Source organism: Lissotriton helveticus, chromosome 6 (genome assembly GCF_964261635.1).
Source record: "Lissotriton helveticus chromosome 6, aLisHel1.1, whole genome shotgun sequence".
In the NCBI taxonomy this organism is placed as follows: Eukaryota; Metazoa; Chordata; class Amphibia; order Caudata; family Salamandridae; genus Lissotriton; species Lissotriton helveticus.
The window spans coordinates 939,278,837-939,302,877 of NC_136067.1; the positions used below are offsets into that span (position 1 = coordinate 939,278,837).

A 24,041-nucleotide genomic window follows, 5' to 3' on the forward strand; every position below is an offset into this window, starting at 1 on the left:
TATTGCTGTTTGCAGTTTCTAGATACCTTGGTGGGTTCTGGGTTCACACCTCCACGTTTAACTGAAGCAGCACTCGCCGACCACTGGAAGGTGCTCAATCCTATGCATCCACATCCATCTTGGGCGGCCATGCTCCAAGCTATGTCGCAAGGCTTTGCAACGTTGCCACCATTTTGTGTTCCTTCAGCGTAGGACACGGACATTCTCCAAGCCTCCACTGTCAAACAGCGGCTTCTTGGGCACTCCATCGCCTTACCAATAGATATGATTTAGACACAATTAATTTCCTCTGTCCAGAGCTCCAGTCTAGCCAGGCGTGTATTTTTCCCCGGCAATGGGTGAGAAGTTGCCAAACAACACATTTACAACAATCTTGCACTTGACTCTGGGCCCTTCCCCCACATCCCGTTTTATTAGATGTATGGCTTGTTTTCTCTAAGCAATATTAACTCACATTCCTTCTGTGTGTACAAACGGGAGTGATGACTAGCGAAGTAATATTTAAAGTATTAAAGTAAAAGCTGCACGGATGAGGAGCAGACTTGGAAGAACTATTCAATAAATTTAAATCTTGCATTTCAGTCTAGCTTTTACCTGTCAGGCAACACCCTGCCTCTCAGCCATTAGGGATTCAATTTGTTTTTCTTGTTTTACCATTTTATAATTTGATGGGCATAAATATCGAATCATCAATTATACATTATGGAAACACATTCCCCGTTAGTTCTTATGCGTTTCACAAAAACATCATTTTATTTGTATATGTCTCATCTGGCCCCTGTACAACTGGAACTGGTATAGAGACATCAGTGTGATTCACTAGATCCTGCCTACGTCTTCACCCATCATTTATATAAAACCTCAGAGTTCTTTCCATGGACCTCAAATCTTTTCAAACTGTTTAGGGCACGCCAAGATCTCAAACACCCATCTTTCGGCACTCACGGCATTTGTTTGAAATTCCTCTGCTTGGCTAGTGAGTCAATTTTTGATGTCTTAGCTGGAGAAGACCGAAAATAACAGGACAGTACAAATGAATGACCTTTATCTAAATTAAGATCTTTCTGAAATAAAGTCCAGGATACACAGTTGATTTTCTGCACACATTTAGGAAAACTTTCTGCAGACATTTGTTGGCACAGAACCATAACTGACTGATAAATGTATTAAGATATGTTGATGCAACTTGTGAGTGAGCTTTCATACTGCACTGTTCCTGTTTAGCTCAACATGTCAAATTGCCGGAATATATATGTACAGAGATGTGGTAATGATAGACTTTAGTACAACTATTTCCAAAAGGGGAACTTATTAGGGAAGGTCATTAGTTCTGCCTTCTCATTAGCATGTGCTACTGCACGCTATGTTTCAAGATCTTCCAATAAAAACACGAGTAAAAACATGCTCGGAATTGACTGTATTCAGTAAGGTTGACATTTGTGTAAATGTTATATATGCATGCTACCTCTTTCTTAATTAAAAGTACTTGAATTTGTATGCAAAACTGACTGTAGCTGCTTAACATCTAACATAATGTTATTTATGATACAAGGAGACAACTGCCCCATTTGGATTGAACTTCCTGCTTCAGCCCAGCACTGACTAGTGCTTTAGCAGTAATTAAATCAAAACTAGACTAACAGTAGACTATAGTAAACTGGTTTTCTAGACATGCATAGAACACCAAATATGATTCACTTATTTTATACATTTTGTTAATACCCTAGAGCTGATAGGTGTACGAACTTCAAAATTAAAACAGTTCCATTTGTTACCTGCATGGCTGTGCTGAAGTTCCTGCAAGGCCTGGGCTGTGCCACATCCTTGCTCCATTACAGTGGCCACCGGCCTTTGAGGAGGGGTAGATCCTCTTTCGGCAGTGGAGCTCGAGTCCTCCAGGGCGTCTTTCAGCTGCTGGATACTTCTGTTTGCCCGTTCTGAAAAAGTATTTGAAACAGAATTAATAACAGATAAACATGTATTGGGTTAGACTTCCTGCGCAGTAAGGCAGCAGGGAAGTAAGATTATTTGATGGGGTCCTTTAAACATTGCGAGGGATAGAACAACTCTTGTCTGTATCCCAGACTTAAAATTTCTCATCTCAGTTTCAACCTGCTACTCCCCAGTATCCAGTACACACTTCTGAGTTTTACGGAGCGCTTCATAAATATAAAAATACCTCAAGTAAATCAATCAAACTTTTGTCAATCCATCATTTCGCTTTGTATTTGCTTCCTCACAAGCTCCCACGTTTTCATACCAAACTCTAAAGACACATCCATAACCAAGGTGCTGATGTTACATAAATACCTATATAAAATAACTGACAGACAAGAAAAGAACACTCGTTACCGAAAAGTCAACCACAAACTGTATTCTTATTCAACTCTCAGTTTCTCATTTTATTAAAAAAAAACCTGCATTGTCCATGAATGTTCTTCTGTCACATGCCGAAAGCGACTCCCCTGTCGCAAGACTCCACATAATCCTAAAAATATGGGACTGGGATGAACTAGAGGTGGAAATAACATTGATTACTACTAGGGTCAATCATAAAAACTTATCGAGGGGAGACAGGCATATTACAGACTGGAAGTAGTTGTAGTACATGGAGCCAAAAGCTAAAAATTGATTAGAAGGTAACCCAAAGAAATTAGCCTGCTTGGGTAAGAACCACACACGTGCAACTGCCTTCCAAGGTGTGCTGATCTAAAATCTAATATAATTAAATTAGATGGGTCTGGGGGTTTTATGAGATTCAGTACAGCCGTTGTTAAGGTAATGACCAAGCTCCTCGAGCTCATGCCTCAGCATGACATGGCTAAATGGGAACGAATGAAGTTGTAAGACGGGGAAAAAACAGCTACTAGATGGGCGAGGCAGACAAGCATGTAGAAATCAAGCCTCTGAAGAAAACAGAGGAAAGAGGTCTAATTGCTTTTTGATTGCTTTTGATATGAACTACCTGGCGCCAAGCTAATTTTTCTGTTTGCCTGCTTAGCTGCAACATCCCTTAAGTATCTTCATCTAGACTTCATAGAAGGAAAGCTTGCTGCCAGAGGTGCCAGTGCAGTATTTCAATGATCTGCCTGGGCTGGACTCTAGGCAAAGTGGCTGGCTGACAAGAGATGGGTAGATCTAAAATGCCTATGCTTTCAATAAGGTTTGTCTTTTAAGCAGGCTTGGGAATCCCAAGAAACATGGTGCAGGTCAAAGTCCTAAACGTTCAAAGTGCCCAGAGAATACGCTACAAATGAGCCCGGGGAGACATCGCAGCAAGGATGTGTGTCCAAAATACGCCTTAAGACCCTGATCAGAGAGGCGCTGTGGCAAGCACGTAGCTTGGAAGCCATGGAAACTCTACTGAACTTCTTTTTCAGAAAAATTCTCTGCTTCTAGCACTAATGAGCATTGAGGGAGAGATCCCTTATTTTTTCCAGCAATAGATGACCACTCTGGCGTCCTCCAGTACTTCAAACTCTTCCAGTTCTTTAGAGAAAGTATCAGAAAAGCCACTGAACCTTATACTTGCTGGAGTAGCTCGAGGTACAAAATTGGCTCTGCTAGAGCACCACTCCTGGGAAAGGTGATGTGGTTACAGTATTTCCAGAGGACCAACAGGAGGGCAGCGGCTAGAAACTACAACTCTACTTATCGTACTTGAATTATTATAAACAAGTTGCAACCAGTCAGATTTTAGAAATAGATATTGCTACTTAGGAAGAGGATGAGGAGTGGACACCTTTAACAAGATAGCAGGTAGAAGGAGAAATAAAGTATGGTGGAGAGCGTTGAAAGGCTTAATATGGTTTAGATGTATTAAGAAACACAGAAACCTGCATACAAGATATTGAGCTTGACAGTTTCAACCACCACCTCCTGGTCCAGAGTAGATAACTATTCAGACATAAACCACCTTTCTACAGAGGCTCTACAGTCCTAGCCTTCTGCAGCCAGTTGACTTTCTAGACCCCTTTTTCACTCACTACAGGCATTGAACACTAAGTTGTCAAAAAGCTGCCAAAACAGTCATACTCTTCCAGAGCCAAGAAAAATCAAAAGCCTGTGAGCCTTCAGGTCTTGTAGCATATGCAGATATCTATTTTGAGTCTGGTTATGGATATCTTTGAAGTAGAACTAGTCCTAATACGTTTAATAGCTCACACAGCGAAGGAGTGGCCAGATAAGAGGACTGCATGTGAGTTAGTAAGCACCCATGCTCTCCATTACTGCATACAGAACCTTTCTTAAACACACCATGAAGAAAAGGCAGCACAGCTTTTGTACACATCATCAAAGGAGAAAACGCTAGCAAAAGAATACCGTCTGTCAAGATTGGTAAAAGGAGCCACAACACACATGAAAATGGAAGGTGTTGCTAACAGTGGATCGCTTAGAGAGAAAATGGATGATCCAGTGAATAATGTCAGGCCAGAAAAATGTATATAAAGGCTGGCTAATTCATTAAAGGAAAATATGAGCCGTGGAAAAACAAATCTATTGCCCGAATCATTAAGCTAGATAAATTGAATGCAGAGCTCATTGATGAGATTTATAATATAAAAGCAAACAACAAATGGACATTATTAAGGCCCCATTGAGAGAAGACTGGGTTGATCTATAAATCTCTGCAGTCAACTCCCAGTTAACTGCAATCAAGAAGCAACAATGCAATATGGAAGATGAGATGGCAATACAGGATTCCATCTCAGGGACCATACACAATCACCTGAATGCCTACGAGCAAAGATCCATGATTTGGAAGTTACACTTTAAGCCCATGCAAGTCACAACCTGATCTATCCATGGCATTTCGCAAAAACTAAAGTCCGAGACCAAAAACTGTTTCTTGGCGATGTTTAGGGAGTAAATGAAGAATAAGCAAAATTGTTGAGCTATGTCAACGGCTATTACAATCATAGTTTCTGATTTGCCGGTGAAGACAGCAAAATCATCTGCAAATAGTACTAGATGAAAGTGCACCTTCTTATGTCACAAAGTGTGATACCAGCAATTGTGGACACTTTAAGTGAACAGGCATTGACATAGCCAATAGGTCTCGCTTTTGGGATCTTATAAGAATTTATTTAAGCAGCACAATATCCTTGGTGCAACAACACCAACTTTTGCATGGCTAAATACTTATAAGGTCCCGAAGGCGAGACCTATTGGCTATGCCAATGCTTGTTTTTATTAGGCACGGGGAGATTAAGTGATTTGCCCAGAATCACAGGATGTTGCTCGTCCTTGCCGAGATGTGTTAATTCCTGCTGTGTGTAATTTAGCGCGTGGGTATAATGATCAACATTCTGTAAACACGGCTCATTCTATGAGGCAGAGGCTGCTGAAGAGCAGTCTTGGTTTGTTGATCGCGCCAAGACACACAAAGAAATGAACAGATGATCCAGCGTGTTGACAGACACACCACCGGCACAAGCTAGATCCTCAAAGAGATGAACACACACACAGATGAAGACAGGTAATCAGTGTGAAGGTGCGACTCATGGAAACAGGCACACAATAAACAGACAATTCTCTAGAAGTGAAAAGAAAACAAAGAGGCACATGGGAACACGCACAACACATGGGCAAACAGCTATGTGTAAGTGTGAGTGACAGTGAAATGCCGCTGCAAACAGACCCAGCAACACAGATATATACACTAAGCACACAGCAGACAATACAAATAAAAGCCAGTGCGCACTGACAGACAATTTTAAACAGACACAGTGACTCACAGCGATACGCACAAACACCAAAACTGGAGAAGCATGGCTGATGATGAGATTACTTATGGGAAATCTTTAATTAATGTCTCTGTCACTTGGGTTTGCACTGCCTCAGATGCACACACACCTCTTGTTACACACGAGGCGCAGCTCTACCAAGAGTGGAATGAAATTGCTTACGGGAGATCCTTAATTAAAGTCGCTGTCACTTGGGTTCACACTGCCTCATGTGCACACACACCTCTTGTCACACAAGAGGTGCAGCTCTACCAAGAGTGGAGGGCATTGAGAATGTAGTGTAATACAACTGTAGCAGCGCCACATCAGCATGTACATGTGTGTTGAAAACCCCAAAGCTGCGTTTGTGCTTGGAGGGCGGGAGGGTGGGAGGAGGGCTCCTAACGTGAAGCGGAAAGAGGGAAAGCCAAAATTAAAAAGAAGCAGCAACGGAAGGGAAATGTTGCGTTTGTACTATTTTTACTTGCAACAATTCAGCCAAAATTAAAAAGAAGCAGCAACGGAAGGGAAATACCGCGTTTGTACTATTTTTACTTGCAACAATTATAGAAAAAAATTATATACGCTCCCTGATGCCCCTCGGCGATGTCTGTGCTGTAGGAGATTGGAGCCCACATCCGTCAGTAAACATTCCAGCGGGCGGCTGAGCACCTTGAAAGTGATCCCAGGCTGAGTGGGTGTCCGGGCCACTTGCTGCCTAACTTGATACACTCGGAAAGGGTGGGGGAAGGGAAACGATGCATTTGTGCTTGAATGGTGGGAAGGCAAAAACAACAAATAAAACAAGGGATTGCGTTTGTGCGTTTTTAATGCTTGTTGAATCTGTATTCTACCTTCTGCCGTGGAAACCATATTGACAACTGGTAAAGGACTGGTCCTCGCCGCCAGAGTTGGTCTGAACAGATAAGGAGCTAGTAAAACACACGCTGCATTAAAGTTTGCCTGGCTGTTGTCTGTCGGCGATGTAGCCAGTGGAGGTTTAAACTAGGCTACAGGTTATGGTTCCTTCATTAATAGAGTGAGCCTTATCTGGGGTATAGGCGGTACAGTAACACCTAAGAATCGAGCTTTAACTGCAGTGCCAGTGTGTTCTTGGCTTTTCAATAAGCTTTCAGTTTGATCTGCAAGTGGGTGATGCCTACTGAGATACTGTAGGGAGGGGCCAGCCGTGGTGCTTAGAATTAAAAGACTCAGTGTGAACTTTAAATGGAAGTGGTGCACTTGGGACGGGAGGTGCTAGCCGCCATTCAGTGCACATAACCGCAAGCAGGGAGCTGCAGTCTTGGGTTTTGTTGACGAACGCTCCTAGCACCTGATGCTTTTCAGGGGAAGCGTCCATTCGCAGGTTGGCGAGTGTCAGGGTGTGGGCGGGATTAAATGTGCACTAGATGCTGTATTTGGGCAGGTCGGTAATAACCAGGAGACTGACTTACAAGTGATCGCGGGAGGGGGAAAAAGTGACACGCTGAAAGAAAATGAAAGTGAGCGGCGCCGCGCGGCCATGAAATTGGCCAGATGGTGCCAGGAGCAGCAGCAGCCAACGGGAGGAGCTAGACGCGCTCTGTGGTGGGGGGGGGGGGGGGGTGGTGAGCGTTAGAAAGGAAAGCCATGATCGAGCGATTTTGTGGAATGCCATTACAGAAAGCCATATGGCGGTTGCGCTCATGACCGCAAGCTTGAGGCCAAGCAAAGCTTATGGTAGCACTTTGAAAAGCCACTAAATAAATGTCTCGCAGCGCATGCACTAGCTCAGGCGAGACCTAAAAAGGAAGTAGCAAAAGTGCAAAAATAGTTTGGGGAAATGGGCAGCCATGCTCTGTCACATGCTCAACTCAGGGGCTGCTGGTGTTAAATGGTTAAAGGGGCGTTGACCTGCCATCATGGGGGAGGGGGAGAAAAAGCTCTGAGCAGCTCTACTCAAGAGCTAATTATTGCTTTTTAACGAAGGATTTTGAGTTTATACTTTTTGGGTAGTTAGAGTGAGTCTGTACCAGGCTGTACATGTGTAGAGCGAGCGTTATTCTCCCTCTAAAGGTACTAACCAGGGCAGTGACATCACTGTGAAAGGTGTGACCAGTTTTATCTCCAATGCATAGGATTGATTTTGGGCGTATATTGCGCTGGTCCCAGGTGGGGTCAGAAGAGCTCCATTCATTTAATAGAAAAGGGCGGACCAGAGCTAGGGGGACAATGTAGGTGTAGGTGTCTACCATGAAAACTTCACCTCCTCCAGTGCTTTTGGCTTTTATTGGCTGATGAGTCCTGCAGCTTTAGATCCCAAAGACTAGAAGTGCTGCAGTGCACGTGCTCTGTTACTGTTGCAGAGCTACTCCTCGTCGTCCATTGGCTGGGATGACTCACCAGTATGTACTTTTGTAACAAGATTTACCTTATTGAACTAAACTCTGTCTTGGCTTACTGTACACATGTATTCAGTTTGCTAGGTTCTTTAAACAATGTAAACCGTCTGCGATTGCAGCAGCAGTCCCAGCAAGAAACTGTCCGAAGGCCAGCTCAGTGAGCCCTTTTCGCCACTGAAGTAGGCCATGCAAAGAGTCATGGCTTATTGGGTAGCCTTCCACTGTCGAAACTGCAACTTCTTGACCTGTAAATAATGCCAGTAAGCGCCAGTGGGGTGGGGTGGGCCCGTTTCTCAGGCAATACTGCTCGGAAATGAACAGTGCAGCTGCACCAACATGTATTGCTTTTCACGTTTCTAGAGACTTGTGAGGCCTGATGCATGTATTGTCAAAAAAGAGAAACTCAGATACAGCTAATGATGAACAGTTCATGTGCAACCACAATCTAGATTTGATTTCCATGTACTGTGTCTGCAAGTGAAGTACTACATTTGGGTTCTAGTGGGAGGGCGAGTGCGCCCTAATGACAAACCAGATCTAGTTGAAATTATTCCCCCAATCTTCAAAACAACAGTACCCCAAGAACCCGCTGAAATAAGTACAGAAAATCAACACTTTCACTAGTGCTGAAGACAAAAAAGTGTGGGGCATTTTAAAATCCAAAATGAATAAATAAAAAATATGAAATAGTCTTTGCCTTCTTCACAAAAATAGGACTTTAGTAACATCACAGTTTAACTAAATACAGTGAGTGTCCTTCTCCTGTAATAATTCAGTATTCTCTTCCTCACATCCATGTGAGGAATGCCTCAAGTCTATGTGACCTTTAGATGTTTACATAATTTATTTTAGAAGCACTGTGCTTACATTTGCACTGAACTTTGGCTACGTTAACAAAAGCAGGTGACCCATGAGATGCAATGCTCTGACAAAGGTTTACCAAATGATTTCGAAAAAATGAGGACAAAGGGAAAGAACAATAAACTCTTTTGGATTACATTTCTGATTTCATTTTGCAAGGAAAGTGCTGGCTTTAAAGACCAGGGACGGCGGGCGTGGCTAGCCGAGCAGCGAAATGGCCGCTTCCTAAGCGAGCTCCGCCGGCAAAGGCTCTAATCCTGCAATTTATCCTAGCTTTCCGTTGAGTACCCAAAATAAAAACCCCAGCTATCGGAGAAGGAAACTGCGGCACACAGTCGGACTGAATTTCGGGACCCGACTTGGTGTGTGAGCCGTGTCGCACCCGCTGAACGAGCCACCGGTGGGCCACTGCTGGAGGAACCGAGGATCACGGAGCTGGGTCTGGGCGCGGGCTTCTACTCGAGCCCGAGGTCGAGGAGGCCCGGTGAGACACGGCCGTGCGGGCCGCGGCGGGCGAGAGCTGGGACTCGCGGTGCCGACTGCAACGGACCAAACTAATATCCTGGGGACGGCGCGCTGACCTACAGTGGCGGGTTAGGAGACATATGACGTCTGCAAGTTGATGGTTTGGACGGACAGCGCTGACGCCAATTTCAACGCAACTTGGGCCGCAGCGAGGTGAGGTCGCTCGATCTTCGGCGCGGCGTTGCAGGCGCATCAGAAGGTGGAGATACGTGTGAACTGGCCATCCACGGACACCTTTATGCAAGCTAATATCCACGCGTGGACAAAGTGTGCAGGCTTACGTTCAGAGCGTACTCTTCGCACTCCCTCCCCCAAGAGCTGCACATAGAAGCGGTAGGGGTGCTACGTGGGATGCTTACTTCAGACACAACGAAATATAATACCCCAGCGCCGATTCAAGCGACAACACCTGTAGGGGTCCATGAACTGGTGTGCGTGCCCTCTGAGCCCGTGAAAGCCCGTGGGCTGCATGCCGTTTCACGCACCGCGCCAAAGTCATTTTACAGACCGGACTTTTTCATCTATCCGCTGAAGCCTGCACATCGGATTTGGTGCATGAAGATCCCGGTCTCGAAAAATAAAAAATTTAAAAAACAGAAGTCCTAAGACAGTTGCAGTGGGGATCGCTTGGTACTGCGATACTAAGGTACACAATTTTCTCACATCTCCTACGGGGGAGGGCCGCGCCCTGATCTGCCTCACAACGCCATTTTGTCCGGATTATCCGTTGTACTAGGAGAGGTGCTCCAATTGGGCGAGGTGGGCGACGGCGGGCCAACATGGGAAAAGCAGACAACCGCCAATCTAAGATCACATTTGAAAGCAAACGGCCTTCTAAGCAGGGAGACACAAGCCAGGATGACGATACCGGTGGGGCGTCCGGGGCTAACCAAGACGTAGATGTAAGGTCGCTCATGTTGGAGGTACGCTCAAGTCTACAGAGTATTGACGCAAAGCTCGACAATCTGACAACCCAGCTTGCATCGGAGCGCTCACAGGTCGAAACACACGAAACGAGGCTGGACAGCCTGGAAAACCGCCAAGTGGAAGACAGGGAGTTTCGACAGGAAACGAAGGGACACATTACAAAAATACATACATAACAAAACATATCTGTCATTGATGCACAACTAGAAACTCTGCGGGCAAAGGCGGATGATTTGGAAGCTCGTTCCCGTCGGAGCAGCGTCCGCGTTACAGGTATTCCAGAGACGACGACTATTGTGAAAATGGAGGTCTTTATATCTGACCTGCTACATGAACTGTTTGACCCACATTTATCCCCAGTATTTACAGTAGAAAGGGCCCACAGAGCGCTTGGCCAGAAACCCCCAGTGGGGGGTACCCCTAGACCTATACTGGTGAAGTTGCTCAACTACCAAGATAGAGACCTGATATTAAAGCTGGCAAGAGAAAAAGGCCGAATCACACACAAGGGGAACTCAATATCATTCTATCCGGATTTTACACCACTTGTTCAGGCAGCACGTAGAGAGTTCCAACCGGCTAAGCGTCTCCTCCTTCAGACTGGGATTCCATACTCATTGCTGTACCCTGAGAAACTCAAGGTGTCACATGATGGATCTTCACACTACTTTATAGACGCTGCCTCTGCTCTCAAGTTTGCAAAGCATGTATGCGGGCCCAAGGCAAAACGAAAGGTGGCAGTGAGCAGTAATGCTGAGGGTCAAATGAGTGACAATGACTGAGTCGATGATGTTACTTGATGATTCGTGAACTATGGAAGTTGGGAATTCAGCCATTGCCACTATTAGTTACCCACATATTGTTGTCCTGTATATACTGGCGGTGGGTACATGGTGCAATTTGCCCGGCTCCTGCCGGAACCCTGTTCACATGAGGCTGTCGCCGACTTCAATGGTAGCTCCGCTGTGCAATTCATAGCTGATAATTGTTGGGTGTTCGAGGATACGGAGCATTAACCCTCGGCCACCCAGTGCAAACGGGGGAGAACGCGCGTGCTGCCACGCCTCCGAGGGTTTATCCCACTACTTAGTGTTTTTTGTTTCACATACTGCCACGCTATTCGTGACTTGGGGGGGATTCTGACACAACCTAATTGGGGGGTTGGTGTGGGCGGGGGGGGGCTGGGGTTAGTTGGGTGTTTGGTTAAAGGTCGGTGCATATATACTAAGAACAAGGCTATTGTACAGTATGGCTATGATGGAGGTTGGAGCGACAGCATACGCACTAAGATTTCTGGTTTTGAATGAGGTTGACTAAAATCCTGACATGGAACATCCGTGGTCTGAACGATGGTAGGAAGGCGAGGTTAATGCACACATATTTACAAAGAGATTGCATTGACATTTGCTTCCTACAAGAAACACACCTAAACTCTCTACCATCACCGAAGCTAAAACATAGTAGATGGGGGACTACATATTCTGCCATATATTCCAATTATGCAAGAGGGGTGGCGATACTGATCAGGAAAGGAGTGGAGTGGACAGAACATAAGACAAGTATAGATCCAGAGGGTCGATTCGCTGTTGTGTGCGGAGTACTGAATGGCAAACGGGTGATACTGGCAGCTGTGTATGGTCCAAACACTGATGACCCTGACTTTTTTAGAATGGTCTGGGCTCAGATCGTAAAGATGGACTGTGCCTCAATCATCTGGGGTGGGGACTTTAATGTGGTCCTTAACGATTCACTTGACCGCAGAGGGGCGGCTAGGACATTACATCCGCAGGCAAAACAGGCATTACACGACATCATGCTAGAGGGGGGTCTGACAGACATCTGGAGAGCGAGACACCCCAACGCTCGCGAGGGAACATGCATATCCAGTCACCACGCAGTCTGGTCCAGACTAGACTTTTGGCTAATCTCCCAAGATGCCGCCACTTGGACAATACAGGTCCAGGGACTAGCCCGTTCAATCTCAGATCATGCCCCGTGCCTGTTGGAGTTGAGAAATGCCAGATGCTCCGTCACGTGCATTTAGCTGGCGCCTTCCCCCACATGCACTCCTTGATGAGGCCTTTAAAGAAGAAATTAGACAAGATATCATAGATTATTTTGAGAACAATGCAGGCTCGGTGTCCACCAACTCAATGCTGTGGGATGCCTTTAAGGCAGTCATACGGGGGCAATGTATTGCAAGACAGGCAGGGGTTCTAAAGGTCATAAGAACTACCATCACTTCCTTAGAGGGGGAAATAAAAGATCTGGAAGACTCATTTTGTGTAAATCCTGAGCCTGGTTTAGCAACCAAACTAAAAGCAAAATTATTAGATTATGCCGAGGAGGCACAGCGCGAGTTGAAATTCCTGGGCAAGCAGGCTGAAGCTCGACACTACGGAGAGGGCGATAGGCCAAGCCGAACCCTGGCTAGACTCCTCAGCACTGTCACACCACACACACACGTGAATACGATAGTCGGCCCCACAGGCGACACCGTTGTAGGCCAGCGCGAAATCTTGAATGAATTCAGAAATCTTTATGCTAACCTATACACAGCTAAACACACCGAGGCTCCAGAACATTTGGAGGACTTCTTGCAATCCATTGCACTGGTCTGGTTCAGTGACGGGCATAGACAGTACATGGACCTCCCGGTGACTGTTGAAGACATCAAAAAAACAATAAAAGGACTGCCATTGAACAAAGCCCCGGGTCCAGATGGCCTCACCACTGCGTTCTATAAAACGTATGTGGAAGAGCTGGCGCCAAAACTGCACGCTGTATTTGCAGAATCATTAGAATTAGGAATCCTACCAGCATCCATGAGGGAAGCACTAATTGTTACATTATTAAAACCTGATATGGACAGTGGTTCTTTAGACTCATACAGACCCCTTTCGTTAATAAACGTGGATGCGAAAATATATTCGAAAATAATAGCAGACCGCATGCAGCCCCTGCTCCTGATGGTAGCCCACTCAGGTCAACCGGGATTCATTCCGGGACGATCCACGTCGCATAACTTGAGAACCATATTCTCTGTCTTGCACTATCTCCACCCAGCTGTTAAAGCTGCGGTGGTGTTTTTAGATGCCACAAAGGCATTCGATCCAATAGAGTGGTGCTACCTGTTTTGCATTCTAGGGAAAATGGGATTTAGCCCATTGTTTATCAACATGATAAAGCTCCTCTATACCAAACCGACGGCCCGAGTGAGAGTAAATGGCATGACATCTGACCCGTTTGACATCACCAGAGGGACTAGACAGGGATGCCCCCTCTCTTCCCTCCTGTTCGCAACTGCTATGGAGCCACTCGCAGCCAGAATAAGACAACATCATACGACACGGGGGATCGGCTTTAGTTCCCGAAGTTTACTAATCTCCTTATATGCAGATGACATCACCCTGTATGTTCTAAAGCCTGCAGACAATTTAGATCCCCTACTGCGGGAATTTGTAAAATTCGGTGGCTTAACTGGAATAACTATAAACTGGTCTAAATCAGTGATATTCCCACTGACAGATAGTACACCCATGAAACAGTCAGAATTCCCACTGAGATGGGAGGCGGAGGAGGTAAAATATCTTGGTATCTGGATAAGCCGCAACCTTCAGAGCATTTGGTCTTTGAATTTTGGGAGGGCTGTACATTGGCTTGAGGTCAAAGTGGCGATCTGGTCTAAATTGCCTATTTCCATTGCTGGAAAAGTGGCCATAGCGAAAATGGTGATATTGCCTAAATTTCTATACTTGTTCACGAATATCCCACTCACAAAACATTTTTTTTCTACTCTGAGGTCTCACCTTTTGGCTCTGATATGGGCGGGGTTGCAGGCCAGAGTCTCCTGGGCGTTGTTAACACTACCGCTGAGTCAGGGTGGCATGGGGGTACCAGACATGCAATTATATGCCCTATGTGCACAAGCCCAATTTCTACATTTCTGGGTATACCCGACGCCATATCAGCCGCATGTAGCGGTTGAACTCGACTCGGTAGCTCCATTACCTTTAAATGTGGCACTATACCTCAAAGCCCCGAGACCCACCATGGATATAGACTCAGCTGGCACCCTGCACCGGGCATGGCGTGAGTTACAAAAGAGAGCCCGTCTCCCACTACTGTATGCACCGGCTATTCCGCTGAAACGCAATCCGATGCTCCCATGTCTGGCGGAAAGTGGGGGAGAAATAACTTATGCTGGCACCACACTGCGCACATTCGCAGATGTCTACCCTGAGGGAGTGTTCAAAGATCCAGGAGCGGTGGAGGAAGAGGGGCCTGCGACATTTAGGGACGCCTTTACTTACCATAAATTGAAATCATCATGCCGGGCATTTTGGGAGGGATTCCCGGATGAGCCCCCCACGCTAGGTGCACTTCAAGATGTGCTGGCTCGTGCCACACCGAAAAAATTAGTCACTCGCATATATACTGCTATGCAGGATCAGGCCCCGGTAACTAAGCCAATCTCCATGCAACTCTGTAATGTAGAGCTAGACCCACCATTGCAAGACACACATTGGTCATTTTGCTGTAAGCAACTCCTGCAGCTCTCACCAAATTATAAATTGAGGCTTGTGCATTTCACATTTTTACATAGATATTACCGCACCCCTGTTAGCCTCCATCGCATGGGTCTTAGAAATGACGCTAGGTGCTGGAGGTGCGGAGAGGATGAAGCTACTTTCTTACATGTAGCCTGGATTTGCCGTCAAACAGTAAGGCTGCATACAATGCTGCTTACGATGAATATCAATATTAGTTGTGTATAGCAAGATTTTTTTTCTTTAAGCGTTTTATATAGCGTGCTCTAGACCCAAAGATATTGGGTATCAGGCACAGGGAGATTAAGTGATTTGCCCAGAATCACAGGAAGTCGAGCGTCGTTGTAGAGACTCAAACCCGGTTCCCCAGCTTTAACATAGACCGCTCTAACTGTAAGGCTACATCCTCTCCCCAACAGATTTGCAGTCTGCGTTACTCCATTATTTGTTATCTATAGTATCATGCAATCAACATGGGTATATGCCTTGGAGCAAACCACAGACCAAATTGACACAATGGCATTTCTTGTGGATGGTGCAGAACAGAAGCTTGTGAAACTGGCCATTGGTGTCTTGTGGCTTTAGAATGCCTTCAATTGTATTCAATGGTCTTTTCTGTTGCAGTTTTTAGAAAAGATGGGTTCCCCTCCAAAATTGTCCATGATATTATTACACTCTAAAATAACAACAAGGTTGGTTTGTATTAATAACAGGTCCAACATATTTTAAGTTGAACCAGTAGGGGCTGGTGAAATTTAAAAGTGGCGAGGTGTAATTGCTTGTCCCAAAAAAAACAGAGAAACAGGCCATGTTTTCCCACAAGGGCTTCGGGGTAGGAGATCTACCCCACAAAAATCTTGGAAAAAAATGGGGCAAAATTAAACAAATTCACAGCACAGCATAAATAGATGCCTGCTCATTGAATCAGCTTTTCTGCGCCTCTACAGGATGTGACAATGGTGTAAATTGGCATTGAAGTCCTCCCAAGGCAGTGGACAAGTGGGCGATCCAGGTCTGAAACTTTAATGCATTAACATTTTAATCTCAGCTTCCCCACTTAACAAAATGAGTGATCCCCAGTAAATCAGTTCATCACCCTGTGCCTTTGTTTCATTTTCAGTCAAAGTTAGGAACATTCACATACCATCAGAAACACATGCAATAAGTGCACTGTAAAAACAAACAAAAAAGCATATGTGAATTATTTTAAGGTGATGAGTTATAGTTCCTGATTACTTTAAGTGAAGTTAGGCACTAAATCAGCTTCTTTAAAATGTTTCCTATAACCTGACTTGTGAAAGTGTACATTGCTCTGTGCTACCCAACCTGTCTACAGGCGAAGCAACCTGCTAGTCTTGTTGCCATCCCCTCTCTAAACTGATATTGATGATTTTCTGTACATATTTCAGTCGGTTCTTGGGGTACTGTCATTGTTGTGAAGAATGGAGGGATACTTTCAACTAGATCGGAGTGGTTTGTGTTGTATTCTTCAGAGTTGTTATGTTCTGATTGTTGCTGCTTAGCAACTGAAGCTTCTACTCCTGGAATCCGGTATGTGGAGACTAGTAGGAGGCAGCTGAAGTTGTAAGAGCAGCTGTTGGGCGTTGTTCCTTTGAAGCTTCAACAAAGCTTCTCTCACGTCTTCCTGGAGTTCCTTCTTTATAAAAATGACAACGAGGGTGGGATCTCAAGTCTCGTCATAGAAGAGATGCAGGGACATTTTTTTTTCTCATATTCTACCAGATATTTTTCTCATCTCGAGCTATGGGAACATTTGTTTTCGAAACTGAAGACCACCAGCAGCAACCTACTCTACAAGGAGACATTGCGCTATGATTTGTAAGCAAAATGTACTTACATTTTTGTTATGAAGAAAGCAGGTCCATAAACATAATAGGTTCCAGGATGAAGATTTATTGAAGGACTAGAAGAACAGCTTTACAACCACGGACTGCACACGAGTACAGTCAGGCCCCAACTGACAAAATACAGAATCTTCTCCATAGAACACAGATGGAACATTCTAAGTTCTAAGGAGCTTGTGTGCCAAGAAGCACACAAGCAGCATACAACACACCTCCCTCCTTTGAAAAAACAACAAAAAAAACAAACTAAAAACAAACATAATCTTTCATTTTTACAGGTGGATGCGAAACACGTGAACTTCTCCTAAATACACTGTCTGCAACTCTTTGCACAGATTCATCTTGACCAACAGGATCATTATTGACAACACCATGATCACTCAAAACATCAGAGTTGTCGACAACCCCCTGTGAATCAAGAATGGTAACAATGGGTTCATTGGAACAATTAGAATCATTAGGCAAAACATTTTGGAAACCATGCAGAGCACTGAAATCATCCAAAAAAAACTGATCATTATCTTCATTATATACATGTGAAGAACAATTTTTAGAATTCTTAAACGAATTGTCAGATCTAACAATAGATACACGTCTAAAATTCCAAATCTTCCCCCCTTCAACACGCACAGCTTTGCTGAAAACTTCGATTACTCTAACAGGGTCTGACCACTTAGCCCAACCCTTAGAAAGTGAATTTCCAAATTTTACACGTACCAAATCACCAACTCTGACCTTGTGACTTGAAACTCTTTTGTTGGAACATTTACCCATTTTCTCTTGATAAACTTTAACACGTTCTCTCACTTTCTTAATATCCAGACCAGACAAAGCAGAGTCATCAGACTTTAACCACCAGGGCAACAGTTTAGAACCAGCTTTGCGACCCCTCAGTAATTCGAAAGGAGAACAACCTGTTACAGAATTGGGCGAGATGCGGTAAGTAAGCAAAGTGGCACATAGTGCTTTTTTCCAATTTAAATTATTCTTAACAGCTAACTGAATGGATTCCTTAACAACCCTGTTAAAACGCTCAATTTGACCATTGGCCTGAGGATTATAATTGGAAACCCTCTTGTGAGTGATACCATGCTCTTTAAAAAATACTTCAATCTCACTGCTAATAAACTGCGTGCCATTATCAGAAATTATCTCTGAAGGAAGACCCTCACGACTAAAAATGTTGTTCAGGAAATCAATAACTTGACTAGAGGTAATTTTTTCTACAATTTTGACCTCTGGCCATTTCGAAAAATAGTCAATCAGGACTAATCCATAAACCTCTTTACAACCAGACAAATTTAAAGGACCAATAATGTCAATACCTAGTCTTCTCCAAGGACCCTCCGAATACTCAATAGGAGTAACTGAAATGGATAAAGGTTTCACAGTTTTATCACTGTTAGAACAAGGAAGGCAATTCCTGACCCACCTATCAACAACTGCGTCCATTGAAGGCCACCAATAGTATTCTCGTAACCGCCTCTTGGTAGTTGACATACCCATATGGCCCTCATGGGCAATCCTAATCAAATTTTCCCTGACAGAAGCAGGAGGAATAATTTTGTCACCTCTGGTGATAATGTTATGAGAACACATAAGTTCATCCTTGACTTTGAACAAAGAACTAACCCAAGAGTGTTATCCTCAGACATAGCTTTCACCCAAACATCTTCTGAAATTACCTCCAAATCATTGACATTTATGTCTTTCATGGTATAAGCCACATCACATTGATCAAAATGCTCATCATCATGATGAGGCAAAGCCAACCTGGACCTGCAGTCAGCATGCACATTGAGTCTACCAGGAATATACTCAACAGTGCACTGATACTCTTGTAATTTGGCTGCCAACCTGGCCAAACGAGCTGTTAAAATCCTTCCACCAGCCGCAGCTAACATATTCACAAGAGGCTTGTGGTCAGTTCTAAGCACAAATTTAGTACCCCACAAAAATTGTCGAAAATGCTGAGCTGCCCAGGTACATGCTAACAATTCTTTCTCAATCGTTGAATAATTACACTCAGCACCTTTCAACGTTCTTGAAGCGTAGGAAACAATGCTTTCTTCACCAAAGCTTTTCTGCTGTAGAACTGCCCCTAATCCAGTATTGCTTGCATCAACTGAAACAATGCATTCTTTTCCCACAACAAATGGCTTTAAAAAAGGAGCGGAACAAATTTCCTTCTTTAACTCATCAAATTGTAGTTGCTGTTCATTACTCCATGAAAACTTTGCATTTTTTTAAAGTAAAACTCTAAGAGAAGATACCTTAGAGGCATAATTTCTTACAAATTTGCTAAAATATTCTGTTAAACCTAGAAAGGAAAAGAATTGATCTTTATTGATCGGAGAAGGAGCTTTGGAAATACTGCCAATATGGTCAAACTTTGGTTTGATACCCTCCTTGGAAATCTCATGTCCCAAATTTTCCACCTTTTCTTGTCTGAATCTACACTTAGAGAACTTTAGTGTTAACCCTTTCGATTGTATGCTGCTTAAAACAGCTTTCAAATTCTCATCATGTTGTACTACATCGCAGCCAAAAACAAGAATGTCATCTTGAAAGGCAATAGCCCCTTTACAGCCCTCTAACATTTCTTTCATTAAGCGTTGAAAAACAGATGCATCACTCGCAAGACCGAATGGCATACGCAAATAGCGAAACATACCCTCAGGAGTGACAAAACCGGTCAAATTCTTGGATTCCTCATGTAGTACAACCTGATGGTATGCGCTTGCAAGGTCTAACGTAGAAAACACACTAGCACCAGAAAGCGTAGAAATTAGTTCATTGATTTTCGGTAAGGGATGCATGTCAGACCAGATTTCTTTATTAAGGCTGCGAAGATCCACACATAAGCGGAGCTCGCCATTGGCTTTAAGAGAAAGAACAATAGGGGAAACCCAAGGAGATGATTCAATAGGTTCGATGATGTTAGATTTAACTAAATCATTGAGAATGCCTTTCAATTTGTCACGATATGCCAGAGGTACGTTTCTGACTCTATGTCTTACAGGTACAGCATTGTCTTTAAGAATGATTCTGTGTTTAAACTGGACATATTCACCTAATTTCTCTTCAAATACATTAGGAAAAATATTCTTAATGTTATTGACAAATTCATTTTCATAGGGATTTACAGCAAATACTGGCAATGAAGCATTTGGGTCAATATATACTGGAGGTGAAGCATTAGGATCCAGTTTGATTCCCATCTCTTTTTGGTGAGGCCAACCTAAAATAGACTCCCCTTTGCGTGCAATGTAGATTTTCGCTTCAGTAGACCTGTCTTTAAAATCTATTTTGGCCCAAAAGAAGCCAATTAATTCAATTTTATGACCTGTATAGCTACCAGGCTTGATATCAGGATTTATAAATTCTCTATTTGGCCATAACTCTTCAAAGATATCTTTCCCAATTATCGAATACCATGCACAAGAGTCCACTAACATGGAAATGTCTTTGCCATCAATGTAAAACAAGGCAGATGGGAAACTTTTACAATCATCGGAGGAAATACAAGAAATGCAGTTAAACTCACTAAATTCCTCAACAGACTCTTCTTCATTGAAAGAAATACAATTTACTTTCTGAGGAGAGCGACACATTTTCCCAAAATGTCCAGTCTTTTTACATTTCACACAAATCTTGTTTAAAGCAGGACAACCCTTAAAGTTCCCAACATGGTCAAAACTTCCACATCTATAACATACTATAAATGTACGTCTATTATTAAACTTATTTTCTTTTGAAAAACTCTCTTTTTTGAAGGTAGGAAAAGCAGGTTTCTTCTGAAATGTTTGACTTTTGACAACAGACACTTCAGGTTTAGACTCTTGAATTTTGACTGAAAGACTTTGATTCTGACCTCTTATTTCGGTCACAAACTTTTCTGATTGTTCAATACCTTTCGCTATGTTAACCACAGCTTTAAGCGAAGTTTCAGTTCCTAACCACAATCTTTCTTGTATTTTTTTGCTTTTAGTTTTCATCATAATTTGATCCCTAAGAACTTGTTCATAGTTGATCGTGTCGAAGGCACAGGATCCTGCCAAAGCACGCAAAGCAGATATATAATTCTCAATTGACTCGTTGTCTTTTTGTGCTCTTGAATAAAATTTGAAACGTTCCATGACAGTGTTGACTTTTTTTCCAAACCTAATAGTAAGTTGCTTAACAGCAATTTCAAACACATCAGATTCAGAGTCAGAGTCTTCCAAAGGAGGCAAATCCGATAACTCCTTGATGCCTTGACCACCCAAAGACAAACGTAAGAGATCTAATTTTCTTTTAGACGAACAACCATCTTCCTCTAGAACATTTACGTATGCTGAGAACATGGAATACCACAAATCCCAATCCATTTTAGGATCCCCTGCAACTGGTAGAAAATGTGGTGGAACCATAATGTTGGACATGACTTTAAAACTAAATAGTCTTTTAATAAACTTGTAATTTAGGAGACGAGAAAATTGAAAATTGTTGGCAAATTTTCACAAAAAAAAAATTAAACTTGTTAAATAGTTATTTAAACTGTTGTAGTGAAAAACTATCATAGAAATAGCGTTTTTCTATAAATATAGTGTTTTCTGCATTAATAGTCGAAAAAATGCGTGCTTTTCGCCGACTCGTTTAAATTCCCCAACCTAAGATGGCCGAAACGCGGGATGGCGTGATGACGTCACTCCCACAATCCCCTGCGATGATGACGATCGTGAATCAGATCAGGAGAAGGCTCCGAACGTTCTGAACTGCGCAGGAAGAAATGAAGTCCTCGCGCTCTTTCAAATAAGTAAGTAACTGTTTTGCAATGGTATAATTTAGTTACTTCTAAATCGCAGGATGGGCAACTAGAAGTAGAAAGTTAACTTAAAAAAAAAAAACTGCCGCAGGTGCCATCAAGTGCACAGATATTCTTAACTGCCGCAGGAGCACTCACGCTCGGAAATCATTTAAACTACGTTTTAATTCTAGCGAAAACAGTATTACAGCCGCTGGTGCTATCAAGGCACAATTGTTAAAGCAGCCGCTGGTGCTATCAGGGCACAAATAAATAAAACGATTTTCTTACTTTACAAAGTGAACGCCGTTTCTTCTTGAATGTCCCAATTCTCCTGGAACAGTACTCCCACTGTCGCCAATATGTTATGAAGAAAGCAGGTCCATAAACATAATAGGTTCCAGGATGAAGATTTATTTAAGGACTAGAAGAACAGCTTTACAACCACGGACTGCACAAGAGTACAGTCAGGCCCCAACTGACAAAATACAGAATCTTCTCCAAAGAACACAGATGGAACATTCTAAGTTCTAAGGAGCTTGTGTGCCAAGAAGCACACAAGCAGCATACAACAATTTTGTTTCTGTATCCGGAGCTGCGTGTCAATTGTAGTTGCTGTGTTCTTTGAAGACTGCAGTTGTGTATGGAACGGAGATGCGGCTGTGCGGTGGGCAGGTGTGTCGATTTTGGGGATTTCGTGTTCATTCCCGACACATCTCTACCCCGTAAGACGCGCGAAGACAGCAGTACATTTTTTTAATGTTGAAGGGCTACTCGGCGCATGTTTGGAATGCGGAGCGCGAGTGCCTGAACTGCAGCCATATCCCTAGCAGCTTTCTTGTTGCGCGTTGCATAACGTGACCTTCAAGTCGTGTCACGTATACGTGCCAACATTTTGGGTTTTTGTGCATGTCGGAGTATTGCCAACCACGTTTCAGTTGTGCCAACCACGAGTGTTTTGTTTTGTGTGGAAACCTACGAATTTCATAATTTGGACATAATTCCTTAGCGCTATTTAACATTAACAACGTACAAAGTACCTGCAAAGCATTTTAGTCAATTTCTTGATTTATTTTTTTTTACAGGCAGCACATTTTGTTTTCCTCTCTACACTGTTATTTACATTATGGCTTCTCAAGTCATCACGCTACCTCCCACCTTTTTACAAGATCCTGGAACACCTCCTATGAACTGGGAAGACTGGAAGGAATCTTTTATAACCTATTTGGAAGCAATTGGGAGCGATGATTACATTCCTAATAGGAAATTAGCTATTCTTAAACATCATCTGGGAGTTGAAGGAAGGAATGTATTAAAGACTTTGCCTAAACCTATTGTTAATTCAAGATTTGACGACAATGGATTTGGTGAAGAAGGATCTGGTGAAGGTTCTGCTAATATTGAAGAAGATTCTTATGAGATAGCTTTGACTATGCTTGAAGAGAATTATGGTAAAAAGTTAAGCAGTGTTGATGAAAGGCACACATTTTTTTTCACGGAAAAAGATTCAGGGAGAAAGAATTGAACAATATGTAGCAGCTTTAAGGAAATTAGCTATTACTTGCAGATTCAAAGATCTTAGAGATGAGATTATAAGAGACCAAATGATCAATGCCACAAATAACAAAAAGATCCAGGAAAAGTTACTTGATTTAGGTGATCCTACATTAGAAAAAGCCATTAGCATAGCAAAGCTGATAGAAAACACTACATTATATGTGAAGGAATTATCTGTCTCTGATTCTAAAATAGAAAACAAAGTCACAAATGTAAGAAGGGTCAGGATAGTGAAGAAGTCAAACCTGTGGTGAAACAGAAAAATGTGTCATCCTCTTTTAATAATTTATGCTATAGGTGTGGAAGTAACAGACACTCTTCGGATGCTATACATTGTCCTGCAGCCAGAAGCAGGTGTTATAAATGTAAAAGGATAGGTCATTATTCAAGAGTATGCAAGTCTTCCAGTAATTTTCAAGCAAAACCTGTTATTAACACTATCGGGGAAAATGTGGAGGAGGGTGGAGAAGATAGTGATGTTGAAGTATATATGATTGAAGAGATTGATGACATTGCAAACAACTGTGAAATTGTGGTTGACGGAAAAAAAATAGTTATGTGGGCCGATTCGTGCTCCCCTTTCACTATAATCAACAAACAGGTTTGGAATTAGCTAGGATCTAAGTCACTTCGCAGTTCAGATATTAATCCTGTGGGTTACTGTGGCCAAAGGTTACCGGTGATTGGTTACTTTGAATCCACAATCAAGTTTCTGGACAGGGAAGCCGAAACTAAACTGTATGTAGTAGAAGGGCAAGTCCCTGTTGGGATGGAGGGATCAGAGAGCTTTAAACATCATTCTGAATCCTAATCATCCCATGCAAGTACTGTTGACTGAGGGTGATAATAGTAGTGAGTAGGTG

The 24,041-nt window shown here is 43.1% G+C and overlaps 1 protein-coding gene across 1 annotated transcript in view; it reads right to left on the reverse strand.

Moving 5' to 3' along the window:
• The window catches only part of SDCCAG8 (SHH signaling and ciliogenesis regulator SDCCAG8), a 1,463,224-nt gene that overhangs the window by 1,394,124 nt on the left and 45,059 nt on the right, over nucleotides 1–24,041 (reverse strand). Inside the window, exon 2 of the mRNA XM_078648583.1 lies at nucleotides 1,776–1,937. Coding sequence (XP_078504709.1) covers nucleotides 1,776–1,937 — 162 coding nt within the window. The remainder of the gene's footprint in view (nucleotides 1–1,775; nucleotides 1,938–24,041) is intronic.